Raw genomic sequence first — 21,259 nt, 5'->3', positions numbered from 1 at the left:
TGCAACAAGTGGCTTTTGAAAAGAAGTGTCTATTGATTTTGGTTTAGGAATTTTAGGTCTCTACCAACCCACTGCGGCCTTAAGGATGCTGCCACACACGTTGGGATCTTCAAAGCTTGGACTATTCAGGCCGAACCTTGAGGAAATCCCGGTAATGTATGACCACCTTAACATGTCAGTTTACCCTTTTGTAATTTAATAAAATTAGCTATTAAAACATAAGAAAAGAATGTACTGTATATTTTGACATATGTTGCATTCAGGGAAAAATCCTTGAAATCAATTCTTTGTCATAATTCAGTTGTGTGCAAGGCTGAAATCAAAACTTTCTGACCAGGGAAGTATCATATGCGTTAAAATAACATGCATGGGAAACAGATGGAGAACAGTGACGTACCTTGTTAACACACATTAATAGAGTACACCTAAAGAAACACAAGTTCTTGGCTGCAATCTTTACAATACCTAGATATTCTATCTAATGCCTGATTTTTTTTTGTTTGTTTACATTACCAGTAACATATATCGTTGTTACACCTGACGATGTTTGTCAGACAAATACTGACCAGCAGCACATATATCATTAAGTAGGAGAGTTCTCCAATACAATTTGTATGACAATGAACTTCAAATGACAGAACCTTACAACCCAGATTTATAAGGTGAAATATTTCACACAATGATTTTTTGGCACATAAATCAAATATATTTAATGAAAAAAAGGTTAAACTCCAGCTCAGGATTATTATTATTATTATTATTATTATTATTATTATTATTATTATTATTATTATTATTATTATTATTAAAAATTGAAGCTTAAAAGGAAACTGGAATATCAATTGGCAAATCAGAGATCTAGTTTTTATTAATGATGGGCAATGCTCTCGCTCGAGACTCTCAAGACTGAAGTCACAGATTTCGAGACTCTTGCAAGAATCTTGAAGCTGATTATCCTGTGCTGCGATCTCTGTTACGTTCCAGTAACTACAAGAGTAAGCTTGATAGCCAGCTTGAAAAGAAGTGTCTATTGATTTCGGTTTAGGATTTTTAGGTCTCTACCAACCCACTGCGGCTTTAAGGATGCTGCCACACATGTTGGGATCTTCAAGGCTATTGCGTTATTGCTTTATTGCATGAAATAATGTTCTCATATAGAAACGTGTGCCAATAAATTTTGTCGAAAGCCTGGAAAAGTACTGTATGTTCAACTATGAACCATTTAATACCATTAACCCTCTACTGCATACTGTTGCCTTTAGGCAACAAATAACTTTTCACCTGTATAAATGGATAAATATTGTAGACAGAGGTAGTTTTACGTCACACCTTCAACTGTACAATCAATTAAACACTTATCCCAGTGATGCCTTGCTTTTTTTTACATACCATAAGACAAAATAGCCCTACAACCAAAGGTACTCCTTCCACCCCGTCAACATCCACGCGAACCAACCACCGTTTATTTTACGTGGACCCTCCCCATCACATTACCACAGGCTTCAGGAGTACCTCTGGTTCAACCTCAAAGACATTACCGACCTACGGTTCTGCAAGCTGTACTTGCGCCTTGCAGTACGTACCCATGGCCAGTAGGTAGTAATGTTCGGTCTTTGAATGTTAAAAGCTTAGCGTAAAATCGTGAAAAATCGTATATATATTCCAATATGGCAATCCACATCACATACGAGTGTTAAGCTATTAGCCCCAGTTAAGAATTGCTGGTACATCTAATACACTGAACGTATGTTGAACATTAAAGCTTGAAATTTTGGTTTAGGATTTTTAGGTCTCTACCAACCCACTGCGGCCTTAAGGATGCTGCCACACATGTTGGGATCTTCAAGGCTATTGCGTTATTGCTTTATTGCATGAAATAACGTTCTCATATAGAAACATGTGTGCCAATAAATTTTGTCGAAAGCCTGGAAAAGTACTGTATGTTCAACTATGAACCATTTAATACCATTAACAAAAGTGAAAACAGAATGCCAATATCTTGAACTGTTTATGACTCATTTGAGGTGGATATCTTAGCTGAATAACCCTGTATAATTTGTGAATAACTGTAGACAGGATGTTCACCTACCTGGATACCTCGCAATCGTTGTCGACAAGATAGCTTCTTATAGTGCAGGCTGGCCCGGAGGTGTTCTCTATGATGATTCCCCTTCAGTGATATTGTGAGTTTTTAAGTGTTGGATCATCCCAGAAGTATTTCTACTGACATATTTTACTTCTTTTGAATAAACAACACACCGGGATGTGCTATGTGGCATCTCTTGAAAATAACTTACATCCACGACTTACGTTGCATTTCAGAGATCGTCTTAAAGTTGTTGCGTACAATTAGATATAATTACACATTGCACCGTTATATGCAAAAGTACCTAATTATGACATGAATACTCTTTCACATTTTAAGAAATTATTTCCTTCATCACCAAAATATCGGTAAACATAAGCAGTGGCCATATGATCTTGAATGAGGGGTCTGATAACGATGCACACATACCTGCCGAAAGAATTGGAGCAAACTCAAGCAGTTTGGATTACACATTCTACTCATGCATAATGGTGGTTGCATATGCAGCAAGGCGCATCTTGTCCCATTTCGAGTTTGAATAATGCATACCTCTAGTATCTGGGTAGGTGTACCTACATTAGCAGTCATTTTCTGTACTTAGCCTACTCATTCGTGTACTTACCGATCCATACAATGTCAGAATGTGTATTCTTTATAATTATGTTATACTGCATCAAAATAGACCTTGATAGAAATAACGCCCTTTGAGATGTATTTACAGAATGGACAAGGCCCGTGGTTGGCTATTTGCATACTTAGCACAAACAACATTCACATTCAGCTCCATCTACCTGTAGGCCTGCGACACACTGCTCGCCACACAATGTGGAGACAGCATTCTCGAGATCGCTCAACATTTCTCACGAGAAACAGTGCCTGTGCTAGTCTCGAGAAATCTCGAGACCCCGTCTCAGACTGCCCATCACTAGTTTTTATAACCTAGTTCTAGATGTAGCAATAAAGGTAACTCACTTGTTTGCGCTTCTGTTCCAGTTCTTCCTTTCTTGCATTAAGTTCTTCCATGCTGCAGTTGGAGCCATAACTTGGTGTTGGACTTGTAACCCGTCGAGAAGGCTCTATCCCATGATTACCAGCTGACATAGACCTTCTGTGTCCTGGAGACAGCACTCCAACAGTACTGCTAGTTGCTGAAGCTCTAGGAGGGGATGGTGTGACACTTCGAGGACCATTAGTAAACAACACATTTGTGTTTCGTTCCCCTGGACTTGGAGTTATGCTACGGTGTCCTGTTGTGCGATATGGCTGAGGATTTCTGTTAAATGCTGGACTAGGAGTGGACACCCCTCGGTAGTCACTTCCGCCCGATCGGCTGGCGGTCGATCCAAGCACTATGTTCTCGTAAGTCACACTACCCGACAGTAAGGAGACTGAATCACCACTTCGACTTCTGTCAAAAGCTGGACTACATGTTACACTTCGAGAAGAACTCAGAGGCGTTCCAGGAGACCTACTCTGTATTCCAACAGTCGGAGTACTACTTTGCGATCTGCTGATTTCACCATTTATTATATGAGAGGGGCTGCTATGAACACTGTTAAACGATAGATTAGTTGGAGTAGCACTTCTCGACCTCAGCTGCACTCCATTTGTATTGGCAGGAGACGGAGAGTTCTGATAATTCCTTCCAGGATGATTTGTGCCAAGAACAACACTTGCGGGAGAACTGACTGTCGAACTGCCAGGAGGAAATACTTTGGGTGAAAGGTGTCTGGCAGAGCCTAGCGATGCTCGAGATGAATACTCCAATTTTGAACTCTTTCCTAATCCACAACCTTCCTCACTGCCACTATTGCAACTGCTGCTATTACTAACATCACCCCAACTGTCCCGTGGAGAACGGCGAGGTGCCATTGGTGGCTTCCCAGACAGGTAGCTATCCATCATCTCCCCTCCTGAAACAATACATTTAATAATCAGTAAGACTAATAGTGCATATACCTTTAAATAGCTTTAGATTAAAACTTGAGGGTGATTGTATAAGTAAGGTAACAGGACCTCTCATTGCAGTTGTCTGAATGAGGCCTAGAGATGTCGTGCTGCTCACAGCATATCAGGTTGTTTTCTACATGTTTTGAGGACTTGAGGAAATAGGATTACACTACTCATCTCAACATATGACCACATTTCTGCCAACTCCACCATCTAACAATTAATTTCTGGATGGTATAACTGATGTTATGAGTGGCCTTGTGATTGTGAAGGTAAACAGTGCTATGACTACTCTATCTTGGTGAGAAACTGGAAGTAAATAGAGTAAATCACATCTTGTGCTTCCCACCACTCACTCTTGTCTACGCAGTGCTTCAACGAGCAAACTTTGACACCCCAAAACAGGAGCTAAATATACTACTGGGCATCAAATTTTGATATGGCTGAATAAAACATTCCTACAGAAGTCGTGGTACCAAATCTCAAGCAGATCAGAGACTTACAGTTGGAAGGGTTTCCTTGTCAGTTACTTTTGGCAGACTAAAGAACCTAAGAGATCAAAATGTCACTTAGCTTCAAATTAGATACATAAATCAAATCACCCATCGGAAAGTGCAGAAGATTTCTTCAGGAAATCTGTAAGGAGCCAATATATCGCCTCTGACAGATTGTCTTTCTGGTATTCACAAAAATAATTTTACTAACACAGTTTTACTATGGTGTTATAAAAACCTTAGCTAAGAGCATTTCCTTGGTATACCAACAGTGTCCATAGAAAGATATGCCAAGATATTTCTATCTTGTTTGAGATATTGGAGAATGAAACAATGTCAACAACATTCCTCATGTATTTATTGATTTCCAATTACCAATAAAGATTTCACAACAGGTTTCTTTTATGTCATCAATTTACTCTGGTGGATTACTTTCAACAGATTATATTCAACAACTGGCTACTGGTACATGAATGCTTGACAACATAAGTCTTTTACTCCGAGGTGGACCATTGAGGAGAATATGACAAGCAGATTAGAGCAGATGAAGGTTGCAATAGTTACGTAGAAATGAAAAGGTTAGCACAGGATAGGATGGCATGGAGAGCTGCATCAAAACAGTCTATGCACTGATGACTCAAACAACATGTAATTTGATAGAATCTGATGATGTTCTTTCAGGAATGAAACATATTATTCTATTTTTAATGAAATTGTTTCTTTTTCAGGTGGTTTCTAAATGTTACTTAATCATAAATTAGTTTTGACAAACTGAAGAAACTCACAGTTATAGATTTACTGAGTCAAAACTGACAACTCACAGTCAGCTGCCGTGGGATTCTCTGCCATCTGGTGTGTGTAACAGTTTCGCCTGATTAGAAACCACTGACAGGAAGATTATAGTTGTGGCAAGCTCTGGTATTCCCAGTGTTTAGTGAGGAGACATTCAGTTTGCTGGTAGCTATTGGACAAGTGCATGATATGATTTATAGTCCGCCTCCATGGTGTAGTTGTTAGTGTGATTATGTGCCATCCCCGGAGGTCTGGATTCGATCCCCGACTCTGCCACAAAATTTGAAAAATTGTATGAGGACTGGAACGGGATCCACTCAGCCTCGGGAGGTTAACTGAGTAGATGGGGGTTTGATTCCCATCTCAGCCATCCTTGAAATGGTTTTCTGTGGTTTTCCACTTCTTCTCCAGGCAAATGCCAGGATGATTCCTGGCCGTGGCTGCTTCCTTCCCTCTTCCTTATCTATCCCTTCCAATCTTCCCATCCCCTAAGAGGCCTCTGTTCAGAATAGCAGGTGAGGCCGCCTGGGCAATGTACTGGCCCTCCTCCCCAGTTGTATCCCTGACCAAATGTCTCACGCTCCAGGACACTGGCCTTGAGGCAGTAGAGGTGGTATCCCTCACTGAGTCCAGGGGGAAAACCAAACCTGGAGAGTAAATGGATTAAATAAAATATATATAGTTTATAATCACAATGATTAAGTACATTCTTGTGCAGAAAGCATTTCTGGTCAAGTGTTAATTCTGAAAGAAAAGTAAAGTTAAAAAGTGCCTTTCCAAGTTTCACTGTCAGTTTCCTGGTTTATCCGTACCATAAAAATGTTATAGTTACATGATTCAACACTTTCACAAGTGGTGTAGAAGGCTAATAGTTCTTTGCTCAATAGGAAAAGGCAGTAAAGGAGGACAATTCTCACATACAAGAAGTTAGATAGGTAAACTCATGTCCTCATCCCGAGTTGGTGCAGCTCTTTTCAGGCACACCCCCAATAGAGGCGAGCTGAATGTATCATTTCAACCCCATACCAGCCCTCCGGCCATTCTTAAATTTCTGGGAGTCGAACCTGGGCCCCAAGAATGGCAGCTAATAACACTAACCGTTATGCTACAAAGGTGGACAGAAGTTAGATGATATACAGATAAAACTGCAACTCAGTTCCCAAAAATTGTTTTGGAGATAAGCTCAGGAAAGTGGTGTTCCATGTTCCTCAGCTCGCAATACAGCAAAGATGTTGCATTTACTCTGAGCACATACATAGCCTTAATCATGTTGTTTATTAGCACTAGTCACTTAGTTATGAGCCAGGTAATGCTCACTCTTTTCTTTAAATGCTCCTCTCATCCTGCAAAGTCTGCGAGGTAGACTTTAAATACACACCCTCTATTAAGTGATCAAGATGATGATGATGATAATAATAACTGTTAACTTTCTAGTAGCATCAATGAGCTATGCTCCTGAACTCTGTCAATCCTCCTTATATACAGTAAGCTCCCTCAATGGATCAGTGGTAGAGTGTCAGGCTCCAAATTTCAAGATTGTGGATTCAAATCCAGCAGAGGGTAGTCAGATTTTTGAAGGGCAGAAAAATGTCTCTTCACCACTCCATATTATACAATGTCGGCATGTAAAAAATTCCAAGCAACACATCTTGCGTTTACCAGAAAAAAATTACTTAAAATTCAGCCATAGATCACTCAACAGAGATCTGTTCATCTACATCTGGTACAGTAACATAGAACGTCAAAATTGACATGAGGTGTCCTAAATGGCATCTAATGAAAATGTCTATACGTGATGGCTGAAATCAAACAATTATTATTAAAGTGAAACCTTGTTAAAATGAACTCAAAGAGACTGTAAGATCATGAGTTAGTGTTGAAAGATAATATTAAAATTACTAGAGTGTTACATACTCACAATGAGCAACCAAAATTTGAGGAAAACATTATTGTTTTACTCTTCTATGCATTATCCACAATAACAAATTGTTAGTATGCAATGAAGTACTGTAGTTTCCTGAAAATGGATGCTTGCTACTGAAAGACATGTGGATTAAAAACTGTATTTATGTAGTGTCATTTGCGATTGTTGATCTAACTGCACTGGCGCATTGTTAGAACTGCACAGATGAGACATGATTATTAATTTTGAGGCCCATTATGCTTCATCATGCTCTAGAGTACAGTTTCTGTTAGTCAGCAGGAATAACATTACCGAACATGTGCAGCAGGCACTTCGGGTAATTACTGGAAGGGGGGGAGCATGATTAACATGAACAAGGGCATGTGGAATGATAAACAACTACTAATACAAACATTCCTATATATTAACAATATTCACAATCAGACAGTAAAACAGAACAATAATAGAACTTGTTTCCCAAGTATATTTTCTGAATGAATCTTATGTATGGAATTTTCAATAATATTCACAAATAAACAAAAAAGATTTTGATCAAAAATTCATATTTTGATGGAATGTCTTATGTATGGAGTTATCAAAAATACCACAAGTAAACAGAAAAGGTAGAATGTGCTTCACAAATAGGTTTTCTGAATAAATGTCCCACTATTGTGCCTCAACAGTCTTCATTACGAAATCTAGTTCTCTGAAGGAATGCCTGCTTTCTAATCTCATTTCTTGATATAAAATCATCTGCCACCTTCTCCATATGTAATGCATTAGCAGCCTCCTTGTATCCATGCTGAACTCCACATTTCAGTGTAAAGGGACTTAACATCTAGGAGGATATTTTTTTTGGGGGGGAGGGAGCAAAGGACACTCTGCCCCACTAAGATCATATTTAAGGTGAGGGGGCCAAAGTCGGCACCAGTGATGTGCAGAGATTTCTTTGCGGGCAGTGGAGACATGACTACCGAGGTAGGTGTTTCGTTGTTGCCTGCTTTTCCTTGGCATGTTTGCTCTCTGAGGGATGTTGTGAATTTTTACTTAAAATACATAAGGTGATCAAGAACAGGATTCATATTAAACAATATCAAATAGCTTAAAGGACAAAAAAAAAAGTTGTAATTCGGGCTAACTGGAATTCACATTAACCAATAAGTTTTCCCATAGGAAGTAATATATCCGTGCCAGGACCAAATATTTTTTCATGTTAACCAAGTGTTCATCTTAAGCGAGTCTGTGCTAATGAGTTTTCACTGTATTACATATAATAAAAATTCAGAAACCAACTTCTTACTTTCTGTTGATTCATTAACATTTATACTTATCTTGCACATTTACTTACTGTACTAATACTTTTATGTACCTTGAGCTTTATTAGGTTTTGATTTTGTTTAATGTTATATTTGAGATGAGTCAAATAATCTGAAAAGTAAATGCACTTTTCGATTCTACACACTGTACTAATACTTATTTTTCTGCTTTCCTTCTATTGTGTTTTATTGCATACATTATTTAAACCAACTTAGTACATGAAGATCTCAGTCCAAATAAGCCTATTTTGACCATCAGATTCATTAGTTATTTACATAATAGAAGTAACAGGAATATTTACCAGGATAAAAGTTAAGAGGCACCATGGAGATTCGGGTATTAGGCAGGATACTCTTCATGAGCCGAGCTTCAGCAGGATGGTTGAAGCGCAGGTAGTTGGATCGGCCAATACATATCATGCAGCCTGCAACAAGACATTGAGTTTAATTATATACTGTAATGACAATAGTTGAAGAATGATATCAAAGAAGATGAAAAAAAAAAAAAACAAATAGGGATACTATATCACGAAGAGGGCAGAGGAGATATCTGAGCTACAATTTGAAATGTTTTGATTTTGTATTGAAAATTATTAGGAAAAACATTTTTAGGCACAAATAGGTTCGAATGCAAACATATTTAACTAAGGTGCAAGTGTCATACACCCGCACAACGGTTCTGCAGTGAGATTTGCATAAATATTAGCGATCCGAATTTATCAGAACCCCTAAAATTTATGCAACTTGCTGGCATAACTGTAGAGCTGCTTGTGCCTTGTTCAAATATGTTTGCATTCTAACTTACTTGTGTCTAAAAATCCTACCCCTAGAAATAATTTACTAGGATGAGAGTAACAGAAGGGAATAAACAAGTAGCAAATCAAGTCAAATACGGCATAGAAAGACAGCAATATGAATAGAAACACATAACAGGTTAAAGAAAAGGAAGAGAGAACTATAAAAAGAGGAGGAGACAAGGGCAAACATGAACACAAATGGACAAGCACAATATTTCCACATCTTCATAGACTGCTGTTTTCAAATGGATGAGCTATCTTCATCAATCCCAATTCTTCTACATTCATTTCTTCTCGGTCTCTGGAGGTAGATATCAACATTCACTGAGAGGCTTTCTTGACAGATTTTCAATCTCGATGAGGGAAGTATGGGGTAAGAAGAAAAGCCAGATATATACAGAAAGAGAGATGAGACATACGATGAGATGAATAAAGGTAGTAAAGGACTAGGAACACGGGACAAACACAGAAGGAGAAAAGGGGCCACTATAAATAATGGAAATGAAAAACACATATGAAATCAAGTCATACTGAGAGAGACAGGAGGAACATGAAAAAGGAGCTACGATAAGAACTGAGGCACAATGGAGATACATATATTAGAAAGCTTTTCAATTAATTTAACTTAACTGAATCACACTCTGAGAGCGTTTTTTTTTTTTTTTTTTTTTGCTATTGGCTTTACATCGCACCGACACAGATACGTCTTATGGCGACGATGGGACAGGAAAGGGCTAGGACTGGGAAGGAAGTGGCCGTGGCCTTAATTAAGGTATAGCCCCAGCATTTGTCTGGTGTGAAAATGGGAAACCACGGAAAACCATCTTCAGGGCTGCCGACAGTGGGATTCGAACCTACTATCTCCCGAATACTGGATACTGGCCACACTTATGCGACTGCAGCTATCGAGCTTGGTACTCTGAGAGCTAATGTCTTTCTACATAAGCTAAATTGTTATTGCCTTACTTTCTGAACTAACAATTGTTTGTACCACTAATTTATTTGTAGTCTAATTTACAACTCAAAAAATTTTGACTTTCTTATCCATTACTTTCCCTTGATAGCATAAGTTAATCTATATAAGTCAACACACCTCCTGAAGAAATTCCAACATACAACAGCTAGTTATATATAACTAAAATGCCTTATATTATGTATGGTATTATGTTCCTTGTTGAATTCCAATACATTTCAGAGAAAACTTAACAAACTAGTGGTAATAATTGCCGTCTAATAATTTACATTCACAAGGCAAAATTCATGGGATAGGAATCTAGTATCATGTAGGCGTTCTTCTAGCTCAATGAACTGCAAAATCTCGTCGTGGCATCGATTCTGTAAGTGGAAGAAACATCCGCGGAGAGATTCTGACCCATGCCATTTGGTAAACTACCCACAGCCTCCTACTATTTCTAGGTGCAGTGTCTTCGGTGTGAATGGACCTCAACTCCACATCACATAGGTTTAAATACTAGACAGGGTTCATATCAGGCAAACCTTTTTCATTTTTATTTTTTACAATTGGCTTTACGTCGCACGAACACAGATAGGTCTTATGGCGATGATGGGAAAGGAAAGGGCTAAGAGTGGGAAGGAAGTGACAGTGGCCTTAACTAAGGTACAGCCTCAGCATTTGCCTGGTGGAAAGTGGAAAACCATGGAAAAGCATCTTCAGTGCTGCCAGCAGTAACGTTCGAACCCACTATTTCCCAAATGCAAGCTAACTGTGCAGCCACTTACTAAGTGCACTGTAATATCGTGAATAAGAAAATACTAGGGAGCAGATAGCCAAATATTACATGACTAATGAAACATCTTAAGGACAAAATTCCTACTGTTATTCAAATACTGTACGGTACAGTACAATATTGTTTCTTTTCAGCAGCTGTTCATTGTCCACCATGATCATGACAAACTTTATAGAGACTGTGACATTTATTCTAGCACGGCAAGAGATTCGTGCATCTCTTCCATGACTGCGATTATCCTAGCAACAACCCTATAGTAGTGATAATGGGAGTTTTAAAAGAAATTTCCTCCAGAAGAAGTCCATCAGTAACATATTTAGTAATCGAGCTGGCCATGGGACAGGGTGACCATAACTAAAACATTTTTCACTAAACTGTGAATCAAAGCATTCCATAACATTGATTGAAAAGTGTGCCGGAGCCCCATTACACTAAACCACAAAAATCAAACCAAACAGCCTCGAAGGGCCTTGGCCTACCAAGCGATCGCTGCTCACCCCAAAGGCCTGAGGATTACAAGGTGTCATGTGGTCGGCACGACGAACTCTCTCGGCCATTATTCTTGGCTTTCTTGGCGGGGGTCGCTATCTCACTGCCAGATAGCTCCTCAATTATAATATTTGCAATCATGTAGACTGAGTGGACGTCGACCCAGCCTTACATCGAAGTAAAAATCCCTGACCTGGCCAGAAATCCGGGTAAGAAGCAGGCACCCTTCCTACACCATGGGGCCGACGCTGAAACCACAATATCTCCAAATTATCAGCGACACATATTCCAGCAAACGTGAAAGAACATGTTATAGAATTATAGTTCTGGAGAGAAAAAATCCGTTTAGTTTGTCGATTCAAAAAATTGTCGTTAACTTACTAGCAAATGTCTGATGGAAAGCTTCAGGCACCGATACAAGTAGGCTTTCCACATCCTTTGACTGTTCCGGTAATAATAATAATGATGCAATTTGTTTTACTTCCCATTAACTACTTTTACAGTTTTTCGGAGAAGCCGAGGTGCCGGAATTGTGTTCCGCAGGAGTTCCTTTTTGGGGATGTATCTGCCGACACGAGGCTGGTGTGACTAGTTCCGACCAGTGAACATGCCAACTCTCAAAAACACTGCATCTTATGCAAACAACATTTGAATAGGAATATGATGGTACTGTACTTAAACATCTCTGTCAGAGTCAATAAGCGCTGGGGCTGTACCTTAATTAAGGCCACCGCCGCTTCCTTCCCACTCCTAGCCCTTTCCTGTCCCATCGTTGCCGTAAGACCTATCTGTGTCGGTGCGACATAAAACAACTAGAAAAAAAAAATAGTCAATAAGCAAACTCTGTACAATGTGAAAGTCAATTGCCAGCAATGTTTGAACCTTTGGTGGAAATCTCTCTTCACGTAAAATGTTCAAGATAGTTGAATGGCTTTCGTTCAGATTTCGAGCAATACGACGATACCGTAAGTCCTACGGCCAGTATCATCATACCGACATGAAGGGCCCGGTTTTGTACAGACTTTGTGTTAATAGTTTGTCACCGAGCTCGATAGCTGCAGTCGCTTAAGTGCGGCCAGTATCCAGTATTCGGGAGATAGTAGGTTCGAACCCCACTGTCGGCAGCCCTGAAAATGGTTTTCCGTGGTTTCCTATTTTCACACCAGGCTTCAGGCTGTATCTTAATTAAGACCACGGCTGCTTCCTTCCCACTCCTAGCCCTTTCCTGTCCCATCGTCGCCACAAGACCTATCTGTGTCGGTGCGACGTAAAGCAACTAGCAAAAAAAAAAAAAAAGGTTTGTCGTCGGTACAGAAACAGCTCTGCTTGGTGTCGCTGAGCACCAATTGCAATACACACCGCTGGGCCGTACAAGAGTACGAGATGCATGTCAGTCATTTCTGCGTAAGTAAAACGATCCATCTGCAGAGCATTGCAGAAATCCAAGGTTCAGACAGGACTATGGACTGAATTAGTACTGTATTCAGAGCCCGCTAGATAGCGAATGCTCACTTCCTTGTACATAGACTGACCAGGCTCTGTATGGAACGTCGGCGGTTGCAGAGTAGGCTGCAAGTGACCACGGCTGGTCCGTGGTCCGACAGCTCTGCACTCCGACCGACCAACCGAGCAGAAGAGGGGTGGCCACGGCTCTACCGTGGCTCTACGCCTCTGTACTCGGGAGACGGACAGGGGCTGCTCCTCACCATCGACTGTCCTGAGAATAGTTTTCCGTGGTTTTCCATTCTGCTTCACTAAGGCGAATGCCTGGACAGTTTCTAGTATAAACCACGGCCGCCAACCCCCTCATCTTCTCCGAGCATCTCCTTCATCGAAACAAATATTCTGGCCCGCGAGATGACGTCACCGTCTAATAGGTCCGCCTACCCCTTCAGGGAAGGAGTGAAAACAATGAGTAGTAGTAGTAGTAGATGTACGGAAGGATCAGTGTCAAACTTAGTACACCTCGCCCCGTGCAATGGTTTTTCGTAATAAAATATTTGTTGACTTGCTCTTTACTACACATTTGTCCAATGCATAGCTTTGCCAATAAACTAGTATAGCTCTATCATGTTAGGAGAGTGACAAGCACCATTTAGAACAATTTATAGCGAATGTTACCATTTACACTAGTTCTTAAAGTACATAAGAACACTCCATTATTGACAAAGTTTAGATAAACCTTTCTGTATCAACTAACCAAGGAATATGGGAATATGTATGATGTGCTTCTTCCCTTTGGTCTTGCAGGTAACTTTTGTGTAACAAAGTGTTTGTACAAGGAAGGCTAAATACTGATATACAATCAATCAAATGATGCTGCACCGAATAAAGAAAGGTAGTTGGATTTGATAGCCGGCCCCACAGTCTAGCAGTAACGAGCCTGCCTCTTATCGAGAGGTCCCAGCCAGGTTAGGGAGTTTTACATGAATCTGAGGGTTCGAAATCCCTTCTGCCAACGTGAGAACAATTGAGGAGCTATCTGACCTCGGTCTAGAAAACCAAGAATAACGGCCGAGAGGATTCGTCGCTCTGACCACGCGTCACCTCGTAATCTATAGGCAATCGGGCTGAGCAGCGGTCGCGTAGTTGGCCAAGGCCCATCAGAGCTTTAGCGCCATGATTTTTTTTTTTTTAATATTAGTTTTATGTCGCACTGATACAGAGAGGTTTTATTGTGACAATAATGTCGGACATGGCTTGGACTGTGAAGAAAGTGACCGTGATCTTAATTAAGGTACAGCCTGTGTGAAAATGGAAAACCATGTAAAACAATCTTTAGGAGTGTCAATTGTTGAGCTCGAACCCACCCTCTCTCTCCCGAATGAAGGCTAACAGCTACACGGCCCAAACGGATTTAGATTTTAGTTGGGTTTGAACAAGACAACGGCCACGTAAACATTCGCAAACGTCGTTGAGTTGAAAGAAACGAACCAAATGTAATTCTCCTTCTTGTTAATCTGTTTACCATCCAGGGTTGGTTTTTCCCTCGGACTCAGCGAGTGATCCCACCTCTATCGCCTCAAAGACAGTGTCCTGGAGCGTGAGACATTGGGTCGGGGATACAACTGGGGAGGAGTACCAGTACCTCGCACATGTAGCCTCACTTACTATGCTGAACAGGGGCCTTGCGGGGGGATGGGAAGATTGGAAGGGATAGACAAGGAAGAGGGAAGGAAGCGGCCGTGGCCTTATGTTAGGTACCATCCCGACATTTGCCTGGAGGAGAAATGAGAAACCACGGAAAACCACTTCCAGGATGGCTGAGGTGGGAATCGAACCGCACCTCTACTCAGTTGACCTCCCGACGCTGAGTGGACCCGTTCCAGCCCTCGCACCACTTTTCAAATTTCGTGGCAGAGCCGGGAATCGAACCCGGGCCTCCGAGGGTGGCAGCTAATCACACTAACCACTACACCATAGAGGCGGCATCAAATGTAATTACTCAGTAATAAGTCACAGGCGACCGCGAGTTCTCTACATCAAAGCACACAGCCACCATCCCCGAACAACCTCTGAACATTTGTTCATCCTATACGTCCTGCGCCTTCCCTGACCATTAGGATTTTCAGTAAGAGAATTCGATTGAATTCCGAGTTCCTCAGTGCCTTCCTAGATCCCAATCATTAAAACTGCCGGTATCACCCCGTAACATACAACAAGAAAGACAAAGGCCTGAATAAACATGCAATGAGTATTGATAACATATTAATCTTATAATCACAGAGAACCTTGTGTGAGTCTTGTGGGTGTGGTAACGATGAGCCCATCAATGGCAGTCATTTCGGCCATAGGATACAGCATCACTACTCCACTTGTATTCTCTATCTGACAGTGCACAGGTTCAACACCAGTTCCTTGTATTGATATGTCAGCTGCAGGACCTGATCCCAACACCACATGACCTGCAACACACAGATATGAATTATTATAAAACACAAACTAATACTGAAAGTGGGAACATATATCTAAAAATACACACATCGACAAGGAAACAACTATAAACAAATTACGACTTTTAGGCGTCATCAAACAACAACACTTTTTTTCTAAGTTACTTCAAAAGTTCGTAATTTTAAGAGTGCTATGGTGGTAAAGGATTATTTAACGAGCACTAGGCTAAGGATCGGTGGGGGGGGGGGGGCGTAATTATCTCAGTGGCTTAGCTGTTGGCTTCCCGCTAGGAAAGCTGTGGTATGAATCCCGATCGATTCTGGACTGAGATTTTCATCTAAAAATTCAAATGGCGTCAGGAAGGGCATCAGTATTCTGCTGGTATTCTCTGTCTGGCAGTGCACAGGTTCAACACCAGTTCCTTGTATTGATACGACAGTTTGCAAGACTTGATCCATCAGATACTGGTACTTTTTTTTTTTTTAACTGGCTAAAACCAAAATGAACCTGGGTGGCTTCAGCGACACCAGAAATAAGTGAGACAAGCTGAAGCAATACAGAGTAAACCGAAATTCGCGCACTCGCGGCGTCGCAGCGCGACTCCTCACACGCCAGCTATAAAAAATTGTCTCTCACAAAAGTTCGTCCTGCGAGTATATCCGGCAGAAAAAGGACGTTAAAGAGTGGCAATCTGGCAACACTGTAACCATATGTAGGGTAACTACCTCTATCAGCACTTATTCGACATGCTGTACAATTGGTGCAGTGGATGTAGTTTTGGGTTAGCATGCAGGAGGCCGAAGGGTCGATCCTGGGTTGAGGCGTATGTTTTTTATTTCGTAAATGTAGTCCAGATGGTATGGCATCTGGCATCTTAATCGTCAACAGCGAATAAACTCATGCACACGACGTGGAAAGGGCGTCTTTCAAGCTGACCAATGAAAACGATTTTCGTCCATTTCTAGGATGTATGTAAGTGCAAATGGTTTCTAGAGGACCCGCTGCAGATCTCTTCACGTAGTTATGCGAGTATTTAGGGATTGTATTAAGGATGTAAAGGAGAGGTATAAATCTCTGGTAAGACCCTAATTGGGCCGATGACCTAACTGTTAGGCCCTTTAAACAACAAATATCATCATCATCATCATCATCATCATCATCATCATCATCATCAAGACCCCAGTTACAGTATGGTTACAGTGCCTGGGGCCCACAACAGGATTATTTGAAACGAGAACTGGAAAGGATCCAAAAGAAAGCAACTCGATTTGTTCTGGGTGATTTCCGACAAAGAAGCAGTGTTACGAAAATGTTGCAAACTTTGGGCTAGGAAGACTTGGAAGTAAGGAGACGAGATGCTCGACTATGCGGTATGTTTCGAGCTGTCAGTGGTGAGATGGCGTGGAATGGCAACAGTAGATGAATAAACTTGAGCGGAGCTTTTAAAAGTAGGAAAGATCACAATATGAAGGTGAAGTTGGAATTCAAGAGGACAAATTGGGGCAAATATTCATTTATAGGACGAGGAATGAGGGATTGGAATACATTATCAAGGAAAATGATCGATAAATTTCTAAGTTCTTTGAAAACGTTCAAGAAAAAGCTAGGTAAACAACTGATAGGGAATCTGCCACCTGGGCGATAGCGCTAAGTGCAGATCATCGATTGATTATGTAGTATACTGCAGTATACACACACTACAGTATATAAAAACATATTTATGGTAGTTTAACCTGTTTGCATGTTACTTTGATTAAACCTGTTGACCAAACAATATTCTGCATGCAAATTTCCTATTCCCTCTGTACGGTATAACAATCACTGATATAACATTACGATCTTTTTGGGCTTATAAATATTGTTATAGTCCGGCTCCATGGCTAAATGGTTAGCGTGCTGGCCTTTGGTCACAGAGGTCCCGGGTTCGATTCCCGGCAGGGTCGGGAATTTTAACCATCATTGGTTAATTTCTCTGGCTCGGGAGCTGGGTGTATGTGTTTTCTTCATCATCATTTCATCCTCATCACGACGCGCAGGTCGCCTACGGGAGTCAAATCAAAGACCTGCACCTGGCGAGCCGAACCCATCCTGGGATCTCCCGGCACTAAAAAAAAGCCATACGCCATTTCAATATTGTTATATACCGGGCGAGTTGGCTGTGCGCGTAGAGGCGCGCGGCTGTGAGCTTGCATCCGGGAGATAGTAGGTTCGAATCCCACTATCGGCAGCCCTGAAGATGGTTTTCCGTGGTTTCCCATTTTCACACCAGGCAAATGCTGCGGCTGTACCTTAATTAAGGCCACGGCCGCTTTCTTCCAACTCCTAGGCCTTTCCTATCCCATCGTCGCCATAAGACCTATCTGTGTCGGTGCGACGTAAAGACCCTAGCAATATATATATATATATATATATATATATATATATATATATATAACTGTAATAACATTTTCTTCAGTTATCTGCCTCCAAATGAACGCCTTCGGGATATCACTCTTAGGTATAATTAGGCTCTTCTTGTTGTATAATCAGAAACAAGTTACTGAAATAAACGACGATGTTACTAGTTTCCATCCGTCCATCCCGACTTTATTTGCAACTAGCAAGATACCCGTGCTTCGCTACGGTATTATACTGAAATTTATAATAGAATGGATATCGATTTATATATAATCCGTCAAAATTCGAGATCTGACTCGTTTTCTGAGAGATTACGGCAAGTTCCCTCCCATTTTTCAATCTTTCTTTCCAGCAATCGATTTCGTACTTCCCGGGCTAGGACCATGTATTCCACCCGGGCAGTTCGGTCCCTAAATGTTTGCCATCTTTTCCTATAAGCATTTTTAATATGGATCAAATTCTTGAGGAGATTCGGCGTGGTGTCTTCTTGGGTGCCTTGGCAGTACTGAACCCGCGGCCGGACTGCATTTGTAGTCATTACCCGTCCAGACCCGTTTCCAGCGCGGTCCGCACATTTCACGACGGTCCAGAATATTATTATTATTATTATTATTATTATTATTATTATTATTATTATTATTATTATTATAGATGTTCTGGACTCCACAGCAAGATGCAAGACCGCTAATTGGCGGTAAATTCCATCTGCTGCCATTGTCATTTTTAACATTGTGACCAGCACCATTGTCGCGCGTAGGCAAGTACGTGGAATTTCTGGCGATACGAATGACATACTTCCGTGCATTATTGACCTTATTATAGAGGTGAACAATTGGACAGTCAATCTCATTCCTATCGTTTATTTCAAATGTTTTTAATTTTTATTTATATGCCAGGAGAATCTACTGTAATCAAAGAACGTTCTCCGAAGGAAAAGATGGCTCTTGAAAACGAACCCAGGAAAGATTACACATGATCGGTTTATGCTCAGAATAAGTACATCGAAAATCCACAGCCTGTTTCCAGTCATTCGACAGGGTCAGGAATGGAATGAATAAACAGTAAAATCAATTGGTCTAACCTCCTTTTACACCCCACCGTCGTTAGTTTCATTCACCCCCCCCCCCCCCCCGCAAAAAAGAAAAGAAGGCGTGTTTCTTTATGTTTAAAAGAGATTCCAACTCCAATGTTCACGTCTATAACCTTCAGTTTTGAGATATAAGTATCCCCATAAAAATAATTCACTTTTTTCACATCTTTCACACCCCCCCCCCCTTAGCGAATTTTCCTGCAACAAACTCGTTTCTTTAATAGTAAAGTATCTTCTAAATACCAATTATCACGACTCTAACTTCTTCAGTTTTTGATTTATGTGTCCTCATGAAAGGAATTCAACTCCTTTTCACTCCCGCCCCCAAGATTCTTCCCCCCCCCCCCCACCAAAACGCGTTTTTCTTTGATTTTAAAGGAGATCCAAATACAAATTTTCACGCCTGTAACAAATATAGTTTTTATTAGATGTAAGTTTTCTCATACAATTAAGTCTATTTTTCAATAATTTCACCCCCCCCCCCTCATTGGATTTTCGGAGATTACGCGTTTCTCTACTTTTTAAAGCAGATTCAAAATATCAAATTTCACGTCTATAACACCTTCATTTTTGAGATATCAGTAGCCCAATTAAAAGAAATCAACACTATCTACAGTCAATTTTACCCCCCCCCCTCCACCCAAGTGGTATTTCCGAAAAATAAAAATGCACGTTTCTTTATTTTTAATAAGATAAAAAATACAATTTTTCACTTCTGTAACATGTTAACTTTTTTGAGATAAACTGTAGAAATTCTCATTTTAAAATTTCACCACTTTTAGTTCCCCTTAAGTGGAGTTTCCAAATACAAAACACCTATGTTTCTTTACATTTACAGGAGATTCCAAATACACACCTTTTACGTCTGCAACATTTTACGTTTCTCAGATATTCTGTAGATATAGTCTTTCAAAAAATTCACCCCAATTTGTCACTCCTGTTCAACTGCCATTAATTGGATTTTCCAAAAGCAAAATAATACGTGTTTCTTTGTTTTTAAAGGAGATCCCAAATACAAATTTTCAGTTCTGTAATATATTCAGTTTCTGAGATATATGTATCCTCATTAAAGGCATTCAACCTATTATTCACCCTTTTAAACCCATCCTATTGGGATTTACAGAAAACAAAAAAATACATTTTCCTTCATTTGTAAGGGGGATTCTAAATACCGATGTTTACATCTGTAAACTTTTAAAGTTTTAAGATGTAGACACACTTATTTTAAAAATTCACCCCCCCTTTTAACCCCCCATTATTTGGATTTTCCAAAAACGAAAAAATACCTGCTTCTTTAGTTTTAAAGTAGATCCCAAATACCACTTTTCAGGTCTATAATATCTCCAGGTTCTGAAATATAAGTAGCCTCATTAAAGGCATTCAACCTTTTCTTCACCCTTTTCCACCCTTCCTATTGGGATTTTCCGAAAACAAAAAAATATGTGTTTCTTTATTTTTAAAGGAGATTCTAAATAAAAATTTTTACATCTATATGCTTTAAAAGTTTTGAGATATAGATACACTCATTTTAAAATTTCACCCCCTTTTCTGCCCCACCATGAATTGTATTTTCCAAAAACAAAAAATACGTGCTTCTTTATTTTTAAAGGAGATCCCAAGCACCAATTTTCAGGTCTGTAATTTCTTCAGTTTCTGAGATATAAGTATTCTCTTTAAAGGCATTCAACCCCTTTTTCACCTCTTTTCACCCCTCCTATTGTAATTTTCCGAAAACAAAGAAATACGTGCTTCTTTATTTTTAATGAACATTCTAAATACCAATTTTTACATCTGTAAACTTTAAAAGTTTTGAGATATAGATGCACTCATTTCAAAAATTCACCCCCCTTTTCACCCTCCCATTAATTGGATTTTCCAAGAACAAAAAAATACGTGCTTCTTAATTTTTAAAAGCGAACAAAAGTTCCAATTTTCAGGTCTGTAATGTCTGCGGTTTCTGAGATATAAGTACCGGTATCCTGATTAAAGACATTCAACCCCTTTTTCACCCGCTTTCACCCATCCTATTGGGATTTTCTGAAAATAAAAAAATACGGGTTTCCTTATTTTTAAAGAAGATTCTAAATACCAATTTTCACATCTGTAAACTTTTAAAGTTTTGAGATATAGATACACTCATTTTAAAATTTCACCCCCCCTCTTCACCCCCTTAGCGACGGAATATCAAAAAATCCTCTCTTAGCGAGCACCTACATCTTAATATGAATATATCCTCAAAATTTCATTCATTTATGTCCAGTAGTTTTGGCTCGGCGATGATGAATCAGTCAGTCAGTCAGGAC

General features: G+C 40.0%; 1 protein-coding gene across 3 annotated transcripts in view; it reads right to left on the bottom strand.

Annotated features, from left to right (window-relative positions):
* The window catches only part of LOC136858075 (pleckstrin homology-like domain family B member 1), an 871,560-nt gene that overhangs the window by 267,344 nt on the left and 582,957 nt on the right, over positions 1-21,259 (bottom strand). For all 3 annotated transcript variants that reach the window (XM_067137338.2, XM_067137337.2, XM_067137339.2), the window contains 3 exons: positions 15,307-15,480; positions 8,844-8,966; positions 3,059-3,999 (listed from right to left, as the gene is read on the bottom strand). In XM_067137338.2, the coding sequence (XP_066993439.2) occupies positions 3,059-3,999; positions 8,844-8,966; positions 15,307-15,480 (1,238 nt within the window). The remainder of the gene's footprint in view (positions 1-3,058; positions 4,000-8,843; positions 8,967-15,306; positions 15,481-21,259) is intronic.

The sequence above is a fragment of the Anabrus simplex genome, chromosome 1 (genome assembly GCF_040414725.1).
Source record: "Anabrus simplex isolate iqAnaSimp1 chromosome 1, ASM4041472v1, whole genome shotgun sequence".
NCBI classification, from domain to species: domain Eukaryota; kingdom Metazoa; phylum Arthropoda; class Insecta; order Orthoptera; family Tettigoniidae; genus Anabrus; species Anabrus simplex.
This window is presented reverse-complemented; position numbering and strand designations above follow the sequence as displayed.